The 21,494-nt window shown below is 44.0% G+C and overlaps 1 protein-coding gene across 3 annotated transcripts in view; it reads left to right on the forward strand.

Moving 5' to 3' along the window:
- Positions 1-21,116, forward strand: part of tncb (tenascin Cb) — a 31,762-nt gene extending 10,646 nt beyond the window's left edge. Inside the window, exons 3-23 of one of the 3 annotated variants that reach the window (XM_047048569.1) lie at positions 112-1,332; positions 1,823-2,086; positions 2,440-2,555; positions 3,077-3,230; positions 4,885-5,154; positions 5,562-5,747; positions 7,034-7,123; positions 7,313-7,576; positions 10,785-11,060; positions 13,953-14,225; positions 15,602-15,724; positions 16,077-16,220; positions 16,464-16,583; positions 17,074-17,217; positions 17,481-17,611; positions 18,020-18,152; positions 18,323-18,474; positions 18,596-18,692; positions 18,890-19,051; positions 19,226-19,389; positions 19,540-21,116. In XM_047048569.1, the coding sequence (XP_046904525.1) occupies positions 112-1,332; positions 1,823-2,086; positions 2,440-2,555; positions 3,077-3,230; positions 4,885-5,154; positions 5,562-5,747; positions 7,034-7,123; positions 7,313-7,576; positions 10,785-11,060; positions 13,953-14,225; positions 15,602-15,724; positions 16,077-16,220; positions 16,464-16,583; positions 17,074-17,217; positions 17,481-17,611; positions 18,020-18,152; positions 18,323-18,474; positions 18,596-18,692; positions 18,890-19,051; positions 19,226-19,389; positions 19,540-19,650 (4,595 nt within the window). In that variant the 3' untranslated portion in view covers positions 19,651-21,116. The remainder of the gene's footprint in view (positions 1-111; positions 1,333-1,822; positions 2,087-2,439; positions 2,556-3,076; positions 3,231-4,884; positions 5,155-5,561; positions 5,748-7,033; positions 7,124-7,312; positions 7,577-10,784; positions 11,061-13,952; positions 14,226-15,601; positions 15,725-16,076; positions 16,221-16,463; positions 16,584-17,073; positions 17,218-17,480; positions 17,612-18,019; positions 18,153-18,322; positions 18,475-18,595; positions 18,693-18,889; positions 19,052-19,225; positions 19,390-19,539) is intronic. The other 2 variants (XM_047048571.1, XM_047048572.1) reach the window with 2 other exon arrangements.
- Positions 21,117-21,494: the final 378 nt, after the last annotated feature.

The following is a 21,494-nucleotide window of genomic DNA, read 5'->3' on the forward strand; positions in this document are numbered from 1 at the left end:
GTACAGTATGTATTCATTCACCAACTGAAAGTCGTCTGCAGACATCCTGCTCAACAGGTTCAATACTCAGGTTTAAAGATGATTGTGTTGTTTACCTCTTTGCTTTCTCAGGTGAGGTGGCCACTAAGCCCTACTGTAATGGCCGTGGGAACTACAGCGCTGAGACCTGCAGCTGTGTGTGTGAGCTTGGCTGGAAGGGGCCCAACTGCTCCGAGCCCGAGTGCCCCAATGACTGCCAGGACCAGGGCCGCTGTGTGGACGGCAGGTGTGTCTGCTTTGAGGGCTTTGCCGGTGACGACTGCAGCGTAGAGCTGTGCCCGGTGGACTGTGGGGAGAACGGCGAGTGCATCGACGGTGCCTGCCTGTGTGAGGAGGGCTTCGTTGGCGAGGACTGCTCCCAGACCAACTGCCTGAACAACTGCCTGGGCCGTGGGCGCTGTGTGGACGATGAGTGCATCTGCGACGAGCCTTGGACGGGCTTCGACTGCTCTGAGCTCATCTGCCCTAACGACTGCTACGATCGTGGGCGATGCATCAATGGCACCTGTTACTGCGATGAGGGGTTCACCGGTGAAGACTGCGGTGAGCTCACCTGCCCGAGCAACTGCAACAACCGTGGGGTCTGCGTCAATGGCCAGTGTGCATGTAATTTAGGTTACAGCGGAGAGGACTGCTCTAAGCTCACTTGCCCCGCTGACTGCCGTGAGAGAGGCCATTGCTTCAACGGAAGGTGCATCTGCGACCCGGGCTTTGAGGGTGAGGATTGCTCTATCCTGTCCTGCCCTGACAACTGCAATGACAGGGGCAAGTGTGTCAATGGCGAGTGTATCTGCGAAGCTGGGTACCAAGGGGACGACTGCGGCGAACTCTCCTGCCCCAACAACTGCTTGAACCGTGGGCGGTGTATCAACGGCCGTTGCATGTGTGACAAGGGCTTTGCCGGAGAAGACTGCAGCATCAAAACCTGTCCCAAAGACTGCATGGGGCGTGGAGAGTGCGTGGACGGCAAATGTGTGTGCTTCCTCGGTTTCACAGGCAAGGACTGCGGAGAGCTGACCTGTCCTAACAACTGCCTGAATCGAGGCCGCTGTGTGAACGGACAGTGCATGTGCAGCAAGGGATTCACTGGGGAGGACTGCAGTGAGAAGACTTGCCCGAACAACTGTCTGGATCGAGGCTACTGCGTGGATGGGAAGTGTGTGTGCTTTGAAGGCTTCACAGGCCTCGACTGTTCAGAGCTCACCTGTCCGGGAGACTGCCAGGACCAAGGTCGCTGTGAGAATGGAGTGTGTGTTTGTGATGAGGGCTTCATTGGAGAAGACTGCTCTGAGGGTAAGATAGCACTTGAGTCATATGGGCTCTCAGAGAACAGCTTTTTTATGTTGTTTGTTTGTTTTGGAATTGTAAGATTGCAAGATGATTTCCTTGATGGTTAACTGTTAATGTGTCTGGCCACAAAGTAGTAGTATTTAAATTAATGAATAATGCACTGTAATATGGGTGTGACATTTTGACAGATGTTTTGACATTTTCCATGGTTGTTGGCCTTGGTAGATTGATGGCATGGTTTAGTTTATATTGAAATGTGGCTTGGCAAATGCTCATGGAAATTTGACATTGCAGTAAAGTTAATTATATTTCTACATGAATAGGACAGGTCTTCTCCATTTGAAGTGGGTCATGATTTTTATCCTGATACAGTTTAGGATTAATTTATGTTTCAATAAATCTTCAATACAACCAGGCAAATTGCATCAGCAATGTTGTATCTTTGCTAGGGGCCCACAGTGCATGGCTCTCTAACTTACCTTGTTGTCTGTAGTCTCTCCACCTAAGGACCTGACAGTGGTGGAGGTCACTTCAGAGACGGTGGACCTCTCCTGGGTCAATGAGATGACGGTGACCGAGTATCTGGTCACCTATGTTCCCACCGCCCCTGGGGGTCTGGAGCTGGATCTGCGGGTGCCAGGAGACCAGAAGATTGCCACCATCCGAGAGCTAGAGCCTGGTATAGAGTACCTGATAAGCGTCTATGCCATCCTCAAGAACAAGAAGAGTGTGCCCGTCAGTGCCAGAGTGGCCACACGTAAGTCCCTCCCTGACATCACAACTGTCCTACATCACAGCTGACCAACATCGGGAAATTACCTTCAAGGCTAATACTTTGCTGCAAACTATATACAAAAAAAGAAAGATATTTAATGAATGTAGTTTATAAAACTTGTTGTTAACCGGTAATGGGCCTCATGTCTCTGAATTATGTTAATTTAATCAAACAATCAAAGTGGATATTTTATGTAGCAAGCGTTCCTATGTTATTATTATGTTACTTTTGATTTACAGAACCCATGGTTGGATCTTACTAGCTGTGAGCGTGTTCCTGGGGTTAAGTAAACGCAGCACCAAACCTGTTTTATTTTTTGTTCATATCCCCTTCAGATCTCCCTGAGCCTGAAGGTCTCAAGTTCAAGTCTGTGAGGGACACTTCTGTGGAGGTACAGTGGGACCCCCTGAACATCCACTTTGATGGCTGGAACCTCATCTTCAGAAACACCGTAAGTCAGCTACAACCAGTACCAGTTGAGCACCCCCACTACCCCTCTCTTCCCATAAGCCCCAGTTTGTTGTTAATATATCTTTATATTCCACAAGGAGGTTGAGATCCCCAGACGAAAGCCTATTATTATCCACATTCTCCTGTGGTTGAAACCATTACACCCCAGGGCAAACCCCCTACCCCTCCAAACTCCAGTAATTGCCCAATGTGTCTCTGTGAGACGGGGTCTATCCTGTGGAAAATAACTTTTAGCCAAACCAGTGTGCCAAGACTGTTGTCTCAAAGTGAGCTAAATGTCCTAAAACGCTTCTGTTGACAGATCTGCTGACCACAGAACGCCAAAAAATCTATTTCATGCTTTGTTTTCTTTTGCAAGAACTTATGTTAACCATAAGAAAATAGTACCTCTGAGACATGAAAAGCAACAGCTCATTAAAGTCAGTCTCTTATCAGTACTGTACATTATTGCAAGGCCAGACTGTGTAGTGAATAATAACTGGTTCTTTCTGGTGTTGGTAGAAAGAGGAGAATGGGGAAATTATGAACTCTCTGGGTTGGCCCGAGACCACCTTCGAGCAGTCGGGCTTGGGGCCTGGACAGGAGTATGAAGTCAAACTGGAGGTGGTGAAAAACAAGACTCGAGGACCACCAGCAAAAAAGAACGTTGTTACAAGTGAGCTTTTCTTTACAAAGTGATTTATCGTCAGCAACTGTTAAATTGAAGCTTTGGTGATGTGTTGATGCATGTTGAGCAGAGCCTGGCACTACAGTGTATGGGCCTGTGATATGTCATGCCTAAATGATGGATCTGAGAATAAGCACATAATTTGAATTTCATAATTCAATCAGTATTTGAAGTTACCCATTTGGTATGTGATCCTCATCTATGCTGGCTACACACAATTAAACCAGTAAATTAAGGCAATATATCAAAATATGGTAATAATCTGCCAACCTCAATCCTAATCCTTACATTCATAGCACATTCAAGTGAAAATAAGCCTAAAAACCCTCTTATCCTTTTCTGACTGCCTGAGATTCACAGAGAATAATGCAGACATTAAGACACAGTTTGGAGCCAGCGGTCACAGTTAAACACAAAACACATTTTCACCTTGATGTCAGGCATAAATTCAACCCCCCCACCACCTTCTGGATATCCACTCTACAGCTTTCCTCTATCTAAGAACTGCTCATGTGCTCACTTTGAGTGATTAGTTCATTACAGTTAAGTTTCATGCTGTAGCTGTAACTCTGATTTAGCAGAGGTAGTAAAATGTCACTGCAACTCCCTTTAGTGGGTTTACAGTTATGAGGGAATCATATCTCCATCAGCCTGCTATAAAGCCTATTGGTCTGTATCGCTGTCAAGTACTTGAGGTTTGGGATCAATATAAGACTTGGCTTAAGGAGTTGAAACTCAACCTCACCTACGATTTTAGCAACTTTTTCCCCCGGCGTTGCTATTTTTAGATGACTCAAGGGTAGGTTAAAACAAGGCACCAACCCATTCAAATCGCTGAGAGTGTACTTTCTTTCTGAATAAGGTGAGATGGAACATTCCAGATTAGAAATTGGAGCTGAACAGTTTTACCTTTCGATCAAGTGAGATTTCTGTTTTAACAAATCTGAACACAGCAACTTCAAGACTTCGAGCAATGTTCATATCTTCCCCTCCGTGCAATGCCATGTCCAGTGCTCTGTGTTTATTTATGGTTTTAAAATTGCCCACACGTTTCCAGAGTAAACTGGAGTATGAAAGGAAAAGCCATTAGTGCCTGGGAAACATGGTGATGACAGACACTGTATATGCATGGTGAGCAAAGACACATTATTGTACTGGAGCTCTTGAACATATCCGAATCTGTATCAGATGGCTACTCTGCACAGTGTTGAACACAACAGATCTAGAACACACACAAACACACACAAATACTTATAAAGGACACAAAAACAGTCCATTACAGACTTACAGGGCGGCTGCTCCACTCAGACCCACGGAAGCCAGCCTCCCAGGAGACAATCACAACACCAGAACATTACACTGCCAGGCCACATTGGAGACAAATCTATGTTAAGCTGTTTTATCAGCTTTTTGCAGACTTGACTTTCCCCTAAAGTTGCTTGCGTGTGACAAATCAATTTACCTTGTAGAAAAGTGCCTTTCATGGTTAAGGAGTCTTAATCCACAATTACACAAATAACCTCATGAATACAAGAATATCTGCCTTTCACTTGTAGTAGCTGCGAGGTACAGTGAACCACAATCAAAATACAATCTTCATTGGCCTTCTTGACCTTTCTCTATGTACATCTTTTCTGTTTAGTGATCGATGGCCCCAACTCAGTGGACGTGCGCGACGTCACCGACACCACTGCACTGATCACCTGGTTCCACCCGGTTGCCCAGGTGGATGGGGTGAGCATTGCTTTCGGCCCCAGCAGCGACCGTGCAGACAGGGACACAGTGGAGCTGTCCTCCTCTGAAACCCAGCACCACCTGGGCCATCTGCTCCCAGACACAGAGTATGAGGTGTCGCTGATGGCACGCAGGGGGGAGATGACCAGTGTGCCCGTGTACGAGACATTCCTCACAGGTGAGGCAGAGGACATGCATCTTTCACACCGTTGAAACACATCAAAGATGTTTCTGGTGTCTTCGAAAGAACATTGTGTACACACCATTCAGGATGGCTTGATTGATTTAATGTAGAATCCATGCAATTGATCTGATGCTGATGCTTTGGTGTTGTCCATTAAGCGATGTTACCATTGAAAACCAATTTAGATTTCCGATAAAATACAACCTAAAGATTTCCTTCAATCTAAATGCTTTGACCATCATGCCATATTTATTAGACCTGATCAACAAGCTGTACTGAGAGCGTGTTGGGTGCTCTGCTGGGGGTGGGGACCACACAGTCTGTGACTGTAAGCCGGTGGTGGTGTGTTTCCGAGGGGAGAGTCTCCCTGCTGATGTGCTGTGTGTCTGGACAATTTCCAGACCTGGACGCCCCCAGGGACCTGCAGGCTACGGAGCTGACTGATGAGAGCATCACGCTGGAGTGGAGGAACAGCCTGGCCAAAGTAGACAATTATCGCATCAAGTACGGCCCTCTGTCCGGGGGAGACCACGGAGAGTTGATCTTCCCCTCTGGACCCCGAGACACCAGCCAGGCCAAGATCACAGGTGAGAACCCTTAGAGAAATGATGGAGGTGATGTTCTAGCGATTAGCCAAACATTAGCATGAAATCTGTGCGGAATCGTTTTTGTGTGACTTCAGTCATTTGTTAATTCCCTCTCACTCTACAAATGCAATGCACCCTAATTAGTATTTTACTGGTGTGTTTTGAGTTTACATTTGATCTGAAATTTAAAGTTGAACTGCTTGCCATATTCAGATGATATTACTTATAAAGGAGCCACTTTGTCTGTGATTAGGGGGAAGTAAATGGGAAGGATTATCCCTGTGCCAACTTTGTGGTGTCTTCCAAAATATTTCAATTCAATTCTCATATTTAGAAAGAGGGGCTTCATTGTTTTTTTGTGTAACAAAACATTGTGCCTGACCACAAAGCCCCACTTTATTGGAAAACAACCCCAGGGTAGTTTTTTCCCATTAATTCCCTAAATGGAAATAACACTGCTGCTTGTTTCAGTGTGCAATCCTCAAACAAGAAAAGCTGAGCTTTTCTCATTCTCCTGTGCCTTCCCCATTATGTGGTCCTGCTTTGAATCAGACACATTTCTCGAAATCATGTGCCACTGCATGGAAGGATTAGACTCCCTGAGAAAAAATGGGTTCTAAATGGGTAATAGTGTCTTTGTCTGGCCCCATTCTTTGTCCTTGTGAGGCCCATCCCCTGTAAATACGGCAGTGTGTCTATTCAGCTAATGTCCCCCTCAGCTCTGCACACACCTCAGCAGTTTTTTCACACACTTATTATCTGTAATTGCCTTCACGCTTGTGATTTTATTGATAATGAGTTTCCTCTGCATTAGGTGTAATTTCATGCTGTAAGACTCCTGGGTAGTGACCTCTGTGGGAGTTAATAAAGGAACCAAAGGCAGTTGGACCCGGAGCCAGAGTAATTGTCCAGGCTAAAGGGATCTCAATATCTCTGTGCATCCCCACAAATGTTGTTTCTATGCAACATTGAGGCCCCATAGATTAATCAATGCAAGTTCCAAATTAAGGCTCCACAATGACGTGTCTTACATTAAACACAATTATGCCTCATTCTATCATGCAATTAAGACCTACAGGAGCCTCTCTGACTCTGTCTTGTCGCTGAAGCTTCCAATAGCCGAACGATTCCCTGCGCAACTCCAAAACTCAGACGTAGACATTGATTAGCACCCATGTAAGGTCACGCTGCAGAATCTTGGCTTGCGTGCAGATACCTCTTAGGATAGTAAAGTAAGAGTCTGAGGTACATGGTAGTACAACAAGTGTTTTCCTTGTGTTGTGAAGGTCTACGACCTGGAACAGAGTATGGAATGGGTGTAACTGCAGTGAAAGAGGAGCGTGAGAGCCTGCCCACAACCACCAATGCAGTGACAGGTAAGACTGTTTCATTACTGTATTCTGTTTAACTTGTTAACAGAAACCTATACTGAAAATGTGTATGGATGGTATCTATTTATGCTAATTGTGCTCCATAATCCAATATAAACTAGTAATAGGAAATAGTATCCAAAACATCTGTCTGTACTATTGTACCAATACTGATGCACCTGACCACTCCTCTAGCGCTGGATGCTCCTAAGGACCTGACAGCAACGGACGTGACAGAGACAACCATGACCCTGACCTGGAAGAGACCCCAGGCTAAGATTGATATCTACCGGCTAGTGTACATGTCTCTTGATGGGCGCAAGGCCGAGGCTGTGGTCCAGGGGGGCAGTGTGACACACACCTTGCGGAATCTGAGCCCTGGCATGCTGTATACCATCACCATCACGGCAGAGAGAGGCCGCAGACAGAGCGCCTCCACCACCATCTCGTCCCCCACAGGTCAGTCAGGAAGGGACATGTAGTGTCTCACACCTTTGATTACAGGTCTGATAAGTATTAAACGCCCTGCTTTTATAAATTAAACATGAGATGTTTCCAGTGTTCATCGTACATGTTTCGTACGTGAGAGCGTGAGATTGTACATGAGAGAGCCTATTCAGCCTCTTCCCAAGTGAATTCAAACCTTTTTTGTGAGTTTTTTTGTGCTGGTTAGCTTGGAGACTTTCCTCATCAACCATTGGTGGATTTAGCTCTGCAACCACGTGGCCAGACCAAGGGAATGAATTGAATTCATCGTTAGCCTCCCCTTAACTCTCTCTATGTTTTTTCTTCCATTCTTTCATTTAAGGCATGCTGGTTCATTTTACTCTTCTGTATTGAAACATGGAAAGACAAATAAGATGATTGTGATTTTTTTTTGTTTCTGTGGTCGGGGTGCTTCCAAACCAAACATTTCTGAAGAATATATTTCAGTTATGTAACGGGTGCCCATTAAGTGCATGGCTATGGTCAGAATTGATATGGCATGAGGGAAAACCTGGTATGGTTCAGAAAAACTCATATTCTGTTTGGAAAGTTGCAGAATGTCTATGTGTGTTTGCATGATTGTGTGTGAGTGTGCATGTGCCCATGCGTGCGCTAGAGCATGTGTGTCCATACATGTGTGAGCTCAATACAAAGCTCATTCATGTGATAATTGTTGGTGTGCGCCCACTCCCCTCTGGTTTTGTGTGATTTGACCACGATGAACTGTGGGCCTGTCAGATAAAAGGCCACATGCTGGGACCTCTGTTACGATATTGTCTCCAAAATCTCCACTCGTCTAATCCACAGCCACCGAATCTCGAAGCTTTATCATCTCCAGACACAAAGTGCAAACACAGCACTGGCACGTTTGCTGGGATATAAAAGGATTGTGGAAGGGGGGTAGTAGGTAGGGGGGAAGGGGGGGCTGAAGGTCCCAGAGCCCCTTCGGGTCTGGGCTTCATTTGTGTTTGACAATCTTCAGGCGTTGAAAGGATTACAAGAATATGAGTTCAAGTGTTCGTGAAACCCACTGGAGAGTGCAACGGAAATATTACATCCTCGCAGAACAAGTCTGGATTGCTAAATTGATGAACCGTGTTCAAGTACGGATTTTTGACAGCAAGCCTTCAAGTAATTCCATGGCACATTATGCACCCCCCAGCCTGCCGTGTTGACAATGTGTCAACAGGAAAGACAAAAAAAAATTGGATTATCATAATTTAGGCTAATCAGGAAATTGACAGACTGGTCGAGTCTGGCCTTTGTGTAAACGGAAGGCCTGTGAAAACAAATGAAAAGTCTTTGAATGATAATATCTTAAGCACTAGTCAAAGGAGTCAATAACCAGATTTGAAAGATAACACATGGAGATGCATATCAGTTTGGCTTTGTCCATTTGCTTTACTGCTGTAAAAATAAGAACCAACCGTCTCTGTTTTTGAATTCCTTGGGTGGTATCACACCACCACATCAACTGAAAACAAAATTGTGTAACCCAAAGTAAAAAATTATGTTATTTTGAGTGAAGACATTTACGTTGTGTTCGAATTAACATATACAGCATGACAAATCACTAATCCCATTTTGGAACGGGGAACACAATGCCTATCAAGTATAAAATGTTGGACTGCATGGACCTAAGATGACTTTAGAAGTACAAAACATCCCCACACTAACTTAGATCTATCCCCATCAGAATGTGTGGAGACCAGATCTAAGACCAATATCCAGCTGTTTAGTTCAAGTTCAAGTATTTTATTGTCAGGTACACAGAACAACACAAGGTCAGACTGGCCACTGAAATTCTTAAGACAAGACAACGCAAGCACCTGACATAACATAACAAATAAGTACACAGAACATAATTGCCATCTATGCTAAGCTTAAATAAGTAAAACTTCTTAAATATACAGAAAACAATAAATAATACACTATACTAACCCTAAATACTAAAACGTCCTAAATATACAGATAACAATAAATAATACACTATACTAACCCTAAATACACATAAAACCTATTACAACCCTCTAACATATTCTAACCTAGGTGGAGTACAGTGAGTACAATAGAGCAAAATTACAGATAGTGCAACCAGCAGCTGAAAGTGACAGTGTGTAAGTAACTATTAAGAGTGACTATGTCAGTCACCATACAGGAGCCTGATGGTGAAGTACATTGAAGTACAGTAGTGCAGTGTTTATAAAAAGTGTAACCATGGGATAGTCATTGCATACAAACTCAAACTAAACTAAACATGATTGGCCTTTCATGGTTCATCAGTCATAAACACATTACTGAAATATGGTGCACAAACACTTCTTAAACCCCATTTATTTCCTCTAGGCTGATGCACCCAGTGCCCTAAGTTCATTATTACATAAACCACACAGAGACATACACACACACACACTCCCATTTCAGCTTTCATGAGCAGCAGTGAGGCTTGTCCCAGGAAAGGTCATCCACCTCATTCTCATTGTCTTCCATTCCATTTACCCTTCATCTCTCCATTTTCCTTCCCACTCCACTGTGAGGTGGAAAGGGAGATAATGGCAGCCTTGACGTGCCCTATCTGCCTCTCAGAATCCCTGAATGCTGACACCTCACAATGGGCCTCCAATTATAGGGTGCACGGAACTGCATGGCTTCTCCGCGGCTTTTGAAGTGGACTGTGTACTTCTGCTCAGGTAGACTACACTGAACCTTCAAACAATTTATGGCTCGTTCAGAACCATTAATTTGAAAGCTGCTTTAAGGTGTCTGAGTCAGTCGGGGTGCATGCAGACTGCAGCGCTGTCCTCTGGTATGGAGCTACTGTGTAGCCCACCCCGAGCTAATGAGCGTGTTTGTTCGTTGTGGTCTTTTGTAATAGAAATGTATGGATAATATTTCTCCAGTCATAATTTTCTTTCTGAGTTACAGAAGTGTTTGAAACACAAATGAGATATGATCAATGTAAACACATTAACTCCTTTTCCCCAGGGAAATATCTTCTCCTCTAGGTTCATGGATGTTTTCCTCTCGTCGTTCATTTGTTCAGTTTCAACTATCTACTGTTGTATCAGATAATGGAGGACCAGTCTCGGAAAAAGACCATGTATCATTGCCATCACCATCCCTAATTGTTTGTGCACAGTATGGATTCATTTAACATTTTGCTAATGTGTTTGCCATCTAGAGGAGAAGAAACCTGAAGTGTACAATATTCACATATCCGATGTGTCCTGGGACAGTTTCCTCGTGTCCTGGCAGGCCGAGGAGGGGGCTTTTGAGGGCTTTGTGGTAGAGCTCATTGATGCAGAAGCAGGGGCCGAATGGCAGAACCATACCTTGTCTGCCAATGCCCGCAGTTTGGGCATCGTAGGCCTCACCCCCAGCACCTGGTACAAGGCCAGTCTGTATGGGGCTTACAGGGGAGGCCTTCTAGAGCCCATGTCTGCAGAAACCATCACAGGTATCCCACACTCTTGGAGGCCCGGAACTCTTGTCTTATCCTCTCTTCCTCTCTGCTATTTCTTACTCTACCTGTTCCTTGCCCTGGTTGGGGTCATTTCAACCTGGTCTCTACACGCTGTACACATTACCATGCAGTAGCCATATATTACTGTGCCATGTTCAAACCAGCAGCAACTTTTCTTTTAGAATTAGAATATCTTAACTCTCTTAGTTCACTGCTATACAGCCTCTGGGAGTGATTTCAATGACAAAAAGAGCCACGTGATTTACCTACAAACTGTACGTCCTACTTACCCATTGTGGAAACCAAATGCAGTCCCACCCAGACCAATCCCATTCAGTTCCTCTGAGAGCCGTGGATCTTCCATCCTGTCAGTACTTGTCATGACTCCAACTCCACCTGGACCTTTCTTTGATCCGTCAACACCCATCTTGTAATTTGGCTTGTAAACTAAAGCCAAACAGGTGCACTCTTTTATCCACCCAAGGTGCCAATCATAGTCATTATCAATGCTTTACATTCTGGGAATTATAATTTGTTGACAGAAAAATGTACCTTTACACAGGGTGTCTCTCATTATGTATTTTTTTGTCAGTTAAAATATGGATAGTAGAATGTATACAGTAGGTTCAATAAGTGTGGAGTTTGACAGCAACACATTCACACTGTCAATGTGAGACGCTGGCCAATTTTGTCAGTAGTGTTTTACAACCACCTGTTTTGGCATCTTAGGGTGTCAGCAAACCCAGGTTCTGCATTACTCACTACAGTAATACCTGTAATTCTAAGCCAGTTAGTGTCTTGATAACACCCACTCTCCCTATACTCTCTCAAACTCACTCTCTCTTACACACACACACACACACACACATACACACACACCCCTCCACACACGCTATATTTTAGTTATTTGTCTTTTGGGAACAAGCAAGTATGTCATGTCAGACAAGAATCTATTCTTTTTTTTTTATCCAGTCAAAGATTCATAGATCACATTTTAAAAACTGTGATTTTATCTGTGATAACATTTCACATTCAGTACAACATCATAACTTTCCTTCTGAAGATAAACTTACTGAGAAAATGTGTGGGATTGACAGAGAAAAAAAAAGCCTGGGGCTTTTTACTTTCTGTGAGGGCTCTTTTCTGTATGCATGCCCATTTCCTCAGCCCTCAACTGCCTCTCATTCTCATGCTGGCATTGCTACTCAGGCCTGGCTTTAGGATGCCAGGGGCTTGCTGGGGCCCCAATGCAGAATATGGCATACACTCAAGTCTGCCCATTGTCTGCATGCTAATGGCTAAGGGGCTAAGGAGGCCAGCTCCACATTTACATTAGGACCACTCAGTCCATAAAACACTATAAATTATCCATACAAGCACTACATGTAAGGGATGCAAAATAATATACTTCTGTTCCTCTCTACTTAATGAGACCTGGAGTACCTAGGTATTGTCAAGTCAGTTGCCTAGTAAATGGATCGGGTGAGCTTTAAGAAAAAACAAAACAACAATGGTAAGATGGAATGGTAAAAGTCTTACAGTCTTGTAAAGCCAGATGGAGCCTCTTAGACACTGAAAAGGTTAGCTCCGTTTTAATGTAGATCAACACAAGCTGTTCCTGCTCCAAGTTATTGAAGACCCCATCGCCTTAGACTGGAAGACAGGAATTGTTACTGCTTGCGGGCAGACCCCCATTCAGCAAGGTTAGCTGGCGCCTCATACCTCTTCCAATAACAGGCACCCCTTTGTGAGTGTGGATAGCGTTCCCTGAAGTCTGGCTCTGTGGAGGGGCGGGGAGAGAGAGAAGGGGGTGTCAGTGGATAGAATACGCCAGCTACCTCGAAGGCCCCCATGCCTGCTATCCCTCCCTTGCTAACAGTCCAGCCAGAGCAACCTGCCTGGGTAATGAAGAGTGACAGTTCCCCAGGATTTATCTGCTTCGCTTTCCATTTCCACCTTTTCGTCTTGCAACAAATGCCTTGTGTCTTTCCTGACACCCCAAATCCCCAAATAAAAGAACTTAGCCCAAGTTCAGAACCTTTTGACCTTTTTTCACGTTGGGTGTCGTGTTTTAATTTGTTTTGTCTTTAGGCTTACTCCGGCTGTGCCGAAAGAGCCCACTAATAGGGTACATCTCTTTATCAGCTAATTTTAAAAGCACTCTAGTCCATCTCTTCTTCTGCATGGATGTTCTCCATTAAGTGTGTGTAGCTAATTGGCTGCCATGTGGTGCGCGAGGAGTTCAGACACATCCTCTGCAGCACTGCACTTCCTCCAGCAGCTGTAGGCTCCTGCTGTCTGAAACTGTCTTTCTCCTCCTCTTCTTCCTCCCCAGCCATTATTAGCTACTGGTAATGACTGCATAACATGGGCAGCTTTATATGTACCATGCACACAGACTCATCTCTGCACTCTGCAATTGAATCAATTAAGAGACTCAGTTGAAGTCAACATGATCTATATTAAATCCAGTTACATAACTGCCATTGGTATACTAAAAGCTCAAGGTTCATGATGAATTTGCTCTGGTTGGCACTGGTTATAAGTGATAAATTAATACTCTTAATGTTATGGACTGTTTACTTCTATTTAACATCCACACAAGCCATTTTTAGCTGACACATTCAACAGCCCAAATTTCCCACTGTGAGGATCAAAAAGTGTTATCTATATCAGCTGTGCAACATGACTAACATATACATATACCATTTCCTGAAACTAACCTCTTTCCTTAGAATGAGTTAGTCGTTCCTCTTTTTTGATAGGACTTTGATAAGAAATTGTTCTCTAGTAATCTCCTCCATGTCTTCTGTAATCTTGATAAAAATCTTCAAGTGCTCTTGAACTCCTCAGAGTAGGAAAACCATATGTTCCCCTGTCACCCAGAGGCTGAACCAGAGGTGGAAGAACTTCTAGTCTCCGACATCACACCAGAGAGCTTTAGGCTGACCTGGGCTGCAGAAGAAGATGTCTTTGATACATTTGTCCTCATGGTCCGGGACTCAGCCAACCGCGCTCAAGTACAGGAGGTGGTTATAGCGGGCGAGGAGAGAAGCACAGTTATTACCGAGCTCTCTGAGGATACCGAATACCAAGTTGAGATCTCTGGGCTCATTTTGGAACGACGCTCCCAAACTGTGTCGGAGTTGGCACGAACAGGTATATGGTATTGCAGTTGGGTAACGTCTCACTGGCCACAGTGGCCTATCTGGTTAAAACCAGACATTTTTATGAATTACTTCAATGTTGTAGATCTGTGTTGTTTTCTACTTTTTCTACTTAAGTGTTAACATCATGTAATTTGTGTCAGTCTTCTAACTACCAACGATTATCTGCAACATTGCAGCTCTTGTTGTTCACTAACCCAATAACCACATCTCAACGATATTGTCTAAGGCACTGAAGGCAGCCATCTGGTCAAATCAAAAGGATTATCTTTCGGAATTAAGTTTAATTAAGCCCTTTAAATGGAGGGTCCCTGGTTTGTCATGAATGTGATTAAGAACCACCCTGGTTGCCTTGCGTGCCTCCTGTCAGCAGATGTGTGTGATCTCCCTCTCTCTGCTCTCTCTCTCTCTCTCCTCCTCTCTTTCTCTCTTTCTTTTCTCTCTCTCTCTCTCTCTCTCTCTCTCTCTCTCTCTCTCTCTCTCTCTCTCTCTCTCTCTCTCTCTCTCTCTATCTATCTCTTTCTCTTTCTCCCCTTCCTCTCTCTCTCCCTCTCCGTCGGGGTATGTGTCTCATCATGGTCCTGTCTGCTCTGTGTCCTGTCATTGTCCCGTGTGTCAGCCCTCCTGAATGGCTCCAGTGGATACAGTCAACAAGCCATCTCATCTAAAACCAACGCCAGTATCTGACAACACGCTTTCTCTGTCTGCGTAAACAAACACTCAGATTGGGATGGTAATGCCCTTCATGGCTGTCCAGAGAGAGCCGCTCAGGAGATTTATTCATCTCTTCATTTTGTTATTTTCCCAGTTTGTCGCTATCCGGTGCTCACCTATACAGTGTTGTCTTTTGCTATCCAGCCCTTGGGTGTCTCTCTTCTTTTCAAAAGCGAGACTTGTCTGCGTGTGAAATGAATTGGTGTCTGTGGCCGCCCCCCTGTTTCCCCCCCAGGGGGGTATGGCTTTACTCTTGGGTTCGATGGCGCATGTTTCACTTTTGTGTTCCTGAAATGGGGGCAAGTTAATCCCGGGTCTGTCACGCAAGATACTGTGGCTCAGTGTTTAGTGACAGTCGACGGAGGTCCTGGACTCCTCTAGACGTTTAGTTTCAGCCTGTCTCCCCCTTCACTCTCTAACCAAATGGGTTTTGTTGATGTCACAAAAATAACATTTGTCCATTCTTGTCCAATACATGTTTTGCCTGATGGTCTTTAAAAAAGCTTCACATTGATGCTCATTTAAAGAAAAAACTGTATTTTCTTCCTTCTTTGGCATATTATTGTATTCTGTGTCTTACTTTCTGATAAAGCTTCAATCACAGATTCTCTACCTGTCTGTTGTCAATTGTATCTGTTTGCTATTCTGTGACAGGCCTTGGTTCTCCAAAGGGCATCCGTTTCTCGGATGTCACTGATACCTCTGCCACAGTTCACTGGACAGTGCCCAGAGCCCGAGTAGACAACTACCGTGTCACCTATATGCCCATTCAGGGAGGTGAGTGCCAGTAATTTCCTATACCGGCTGGTTACTCCACCAGAACACTGATTAATTACAAATGAATATGTTTCATTTTCATATATGTAGTCTGATTAGGTTTTTTATGCTGTATTAAGATATCTTCTGGGTAAATCCGTCAACGCAATGCTAGTCCAAATTTGATAGTCTCAGTCTGCCCCCTGGTGGCAAAAGTGCAGAACTCAATTTAAAGTCCAGGGTAAAAAGTGATCCCTGCATTTAGTCTGCAGATTACTTCAACTGATTCAAGGCATTAATTGTGATATGCTGATCAAACTGAATTTGACATCACATGTGTATTTTGTATTGTATTGTGTGTGTGTGTGTTCAGGAAGTCCAAAGACTCTGACGGTGGATGGAGCCGATGCTCAGACAGTTCTGCCCAACCTGATCCCAGGTGTCACGTACCAGGTCACCGTGATTGCTGTCAAGGGTCAAAAGGAGAGCCAGCCAACCTCAGACAGTGTCACCACAGGTGAGACTGCGAGTCCCACACCAACACACACGCACCCTATTATCTTATCTTGTATCTCATGACTGTGACAGTGAGCTTAGTTTCCAATCATTCAACGTTTTACCATGCTGGTTATTGAGGCTGATTGTTCAGAGGTTTAATGCCTGTGCAAGTATGGATATCTTTTCCCTCTTTACAACAGCATTCAACAGTCATGCTTGTCGGATGCTGTTCAATGTGGTTCTGTGTTTGCGTGTCTTACAGCTCTGGACAAGCCTCGTGGCCTGACGGCAGTCAACATCACAGACAGTGAGGCTCTGCTTCTATGGCAACCTGCCATCGCTACTGTAGATGGCTACGTCATATCCTACAGCGCAGACACTGGTAAGGTTACAACACACACACATTCACCCCCACACAAACACACACACACTGTAAACCTGAAAAGTTGAAGGTGCAGTTTACTCAATTGATCCAGTTCTTCAACTCGCAAAGTTGTAGGCAATACATTTCATCAAACCAGTTGAATAAACTTAACTCATCATGTTTGACAGTGCGGGCACATTCAAGCATTCAAGCAGATCCATACACACATACAAATACATCCATGCATGGGATAGTGACACAGACTTACACACAGAGGAATGAATAGCAGCTCTTCCATCTGGTTGGACTGAACGTGATGAAGGATTAAAAGAGGGAAGACATTATGTATAACATTGCGTGTGTTCACATTCACTCCATGTTTTTCGAGGGTGGGGGGAAATCTGCTGTGAGTAAGTCTACAGATTGATGTAATCTGCTTATCTTGAGCATGCTGATCTGTGCCTGCTGTGTGTGTCTGTGTGTGTCTGTGTGTGCTTGCATTTTGCAGTGGCCCCAGTGATGGAGAGAGTGTTGGGCAACATTGTGGAGTTTGAGATGAGCTCCCTCACCCCCGCCACACACTACACAGTCAGGGTATATGCAGTCAGGGATGCTGCCAAGAGTGCTGCTACCACAACTGAGTTCACCACTGGTGAGTGTGGGCTGGTGTCAACATTAACAAGAACGCTCAGTCAGCATAAGAAAGAAGCTAGTATCAAATAAACCAACACATTCATAATTCAATGCGATAATAAATTAATATTACATTAAATTATTATGAAATAATGCCTAACTACTAAAGACGTGTTTAAACACACAATTCAACCGGAACTCTCAAAAGCCCTCGTTGGTATATTTTCTCTGCTGGGTGCCTCCTGACCTCCCTCTGACCCCCGTCTACTTGCTCTGCTCCAGATGTGGATGCCCCCCAGGACCTGGCAGCCAGCAACGTCCAGACGGAGAGTGCCATGCTGAGCTGGAAGGCCCCACGGGCCGACATCACAGGCTACATCCTCAGCTTTGAGTCCGTCGACGGCACTGTCAGGGTGAGAATGTCACGGTTGACTGTGACGGGGTGGAGGAGGAATCAAGGCCCTAACATACAGTAGAATAGATATTGTTGGTATCTTCCACATGTTTTTCGACCAGTATGTACTGCTGAATCTGCAGCAGATACATTTCGAAGAGTTCAACCCCAGGAGTGTTTGTATGGCTCCATCTCATGAGAGTAAATGAACTCTTAACAATCAAAATGAACACTTTCAAAAACAAGTTTCAGTAATTAGTGTTTTTATACATTTGTTAAATATTTTTTATTTCCTGTATTTACCGATGAATTTTGCATATTCTAACTGATCTGTCTAGAAAGTGTCACTACCACTTTAACAGTGCATTTTCTACTTTACTCCTCTCTACTCAATCTCACTCTACTTTCCTTTACTCTACTCTGCTAGGAGGTGGTATTGAGCCCAACAGCCACCTCGTACAACATGGCCCAGCTGCACGCCTCCACCGAGTACACAGTTCGCCTGCAGGCCATCGCCGGGCCCAAGAGAAGCCGCCTCGTTAACACTGTGTTCACCACCAGTGAGTCCAGCAGAGCCCAGTCCTTATATCAACCCCCTACTGGGAAGATCTCTACTCATCTCCTCTTAGTCAAGCAGATGCTGTTGCTCCTTAACTAATCCCGTGTTTGTGTGTGTTTGCTTGCATGTGTGTTTTTGTTTGTTTTTGTGTGTGCGTGTGTTTGCATGTAGTTGGTGTGCTATACAGACACCCCAGGGACTGCTCCCAGGCCTTGCTGAATGGGGACACTGTCTCAGGTCTGTACACTATCTACCTGGGAGGAGATGAGGGCCAGCCCATACAGGTCTACTGTGACATGACCACCGATGGAGGTGGATGGATAGTAAGTCAGTTGCTAATGTCAAGAGCTAAACTTTCAAAGCTCTTTGGTGTATCATTTTCATAACGGTAATAGTTCTGAATTGACATTTGTAATGAAGGACTAACATAGTTTACTTTGCCAGGTGTTTGTGAGGCGTCAGAGTGGAAAACTCGAGTTTTTCCGTAACTGGAAGAACTACACTTCAGGCTTCGGAGACATGAATGACGAATTCTGGCTCGGTAAATTCTGACAAATATTCCAAAATGTGCAAATATCAGAGCAAACAGTTTCTCCACATTGTCACGTAGAAACAGTTTATTCAATCCCAGAATGGTGCTTCTGTCCCAACTTTACTTTATGAATGACTACAATACATATACTACAAGATTTTTGTCATTGTTTACAAGTTTAACAATTTGCCACAATTTATGTCCAGGTCTGTCCAACCTGCACAAGATTACAGCAGGTGGTCAATATGAGTTGCGTGTGGATCTCAGGGACAAGGGAGAGGTGGCATACGCCCAGTATGACAAGTTCTCCATCTCTGAACCCCGCACACGCTACAAGGTGCACGTTGGAGGCTATAGTGGTACTGCTGGTAAGCCCGGTTCACCAGCATTGTACAGTGAACACAGCAAGGTTAAATAGTGAAGTAAAAAGTTTGCTTCCAGTTGTTAATTGAATTATGGAGCTAAAGTAAGCTATGGTATCTGTCAGTAAAGTCTATCTTTCTCCTTACCCTCTCGATGCTTCTCTCTGTCCACCCTTGCAGGTGATTCTATGACGTACCACCATGGCCGTCCGTTCTCAACCTATGACCATGATAATGACATCGCTGTTACCAACTGTGCCCTGTCCTACAAGGGTGCCTTCTGGTATAAGAACTGTCATCGCGTCAACCTTATGGGACGATATGGAGACAATAGTCACAGCAAGGTAAGTTCAAATAAAAATCCTATACAAGCACCGCTACATGCATATTAAGGCTTGAGAGTGATATTTAAAAAAAACCACGATCCTTGAATATTTATGCATTTTGGTTACTATGTATTGATTTTATTCTGTAATAACTTTTCTTATTCCCAGGGTGTGAACTGGTTCCACTGGAAAGGCCATGAGCATTCCATTGAGTTTGCCGAGATGAAAATCAGGCCGTCCAACTTCAGAAACTTTGAGGGAAGGAGGAAACGATCATGAACCACCTGGTCCTGTCCACCTCACCCCTCCCTCCCACCTCCATGACCCCCACCTATGTCCTCTGCCCCTGCTGAATCCACCCCCACACCCTGCAGCTACCAAAGTCACTGCCAAGGGCCCTGTCTTCTCAACCTACACCTCTCCATCTGCTCACTCACTGATAGAAGCACAAATACACTACAAAAACTAAATGTTAAATTACAAACCCCACAGTCCTGCTCCTTCCTGGTTGTGTGCAGTAGAAGTACTGTCTATGCCAAATCTGATGTGGATACATGGACCACAAACCGAGCCCACACATGGATTCAACATACACCAAAGAGAGCACACTCTATAACACCCAGGTATGCTTGTTCCATTTTTTGCTCCTCACTCTCACTTCACAGCGTTAATGGAGGGGTGTAAATGAGTATGATTTGGGGCGTACCATGTAGCATGTAGAGGACTGACGGTGTCTGTTACTGTACTACAGTTTGTCCCGTCCGGCCACAGTCATCCATAGGGTCATTGCAGAGAGGGCACGCTGTTTACATGTAGTCTTGTCTAGTGTCAGGGCCTCTTCACTAATACGAGTAACCTCTAAATTGGATTATACAAAAATGTTCTTTAAAGGAATACTTTGCTTTGAGCACACACAATCATCTTAATTCAAATATACTAGTATAAAAGAAAATGATAGGGTTAGGGCTAATCCTAACCCTCTTCAGGATCCTCTTATTCAGACGTCTATGTTATGTGAAGAGTCTCTAAGTGTCATTTATTTGCCCTTGTGCGACATGCTCATTCCATCTCCCCTCTTTCCTTCTCACTGTTTCACCTCCTAGTCCCTATAGCAGATCAAAAGTGTCATCTGACATTATATATGGGCATGAACAAAATACACATTAGGGAAATCATTTGCTGCATTCTGTGCACACAATTATGAAGTTTCCATGGATTGTGTGGGCCCTGAAGGCACTGTGCAATTGTCTCACACATGTACTGTGTATCTGGGCTACTTTAAAGTTACCATGCATTTACCCAGGACAGATTTTTTCTTCAGATAATTTTCTTCTTTGTTTGACTTCCTTTAGAAATTCCAAGGCAGGACCTATTATTCAATATATTAAGAAATGGATGCTTACATTTTTGCAAAATGTGAATACATATATGGAACAAGTCAGAATGGAATATTGATTTAAATTCAAGGAAAACAAGTGATGGATGTTCAAGATTTTCCATTCTTGTTGACATACAGTAGGTATGTTTTGTTAAGAAACACTTTGGGCGGACCAAAAGTAGAGAAGTTGTTTTTCCTCCCACTCCATCTGTTTAGACAGAGGATTAAACCACTGACCCCTATGGAATACCTGTGTAAATTAATGATTTTTGGTTTGTTTTTCGATTATTTGTGTTTGTTTATAACTGCGTGAACTACAGGTGTTTCTCTGTAACCGGTATTACAATAAAAACAAAATTGTTTAAAATGCAGGTTTACTATGTCATATTTTGTGCTGTAAAATCCTGTTCTTCATTTTATTGATTTTTTATGTGTGTTGTTTGACAGTGTTTCACAACCTTTTTTCAGTCATGGCACCCTTAGAAAGGTTTCTTCATTTTGTGCCCCCCCCCCCTTCTTGTATTTAACTAACTATTGCACACTAAAACATCTATCCTCTTATTATTATTTAAAACCTCAATTGCCGCAGGAAACGTATTCCTGTAGCGTTTCGTTTTCCATCTCGGGACGACAAACCGGTAACCCGAGGGAAATAACTGAAACACATTGCTTAAGGGATGCAGCTCATCACATAATTAAAACTTGCCTTCCTGTACAACTGAGTTGATTTACTCCTGTTGTCTTT

This window comes from Hypomesus transpacificus, chromosome 24 (genome assembly GCF_021917145.1).
Source record: "Hypomesus transpacificus isolate Combined female chromosome 24, fHypTra1, whole genome shotgun sequence".
In the NCBI taxonomy this organism is placed as follows: Eukaryota; Metazoa; Chordata; class Actinopteri; order Osmeriformes; family Osmeridae; genus Hypomesus; species Hypomesus transpacificus.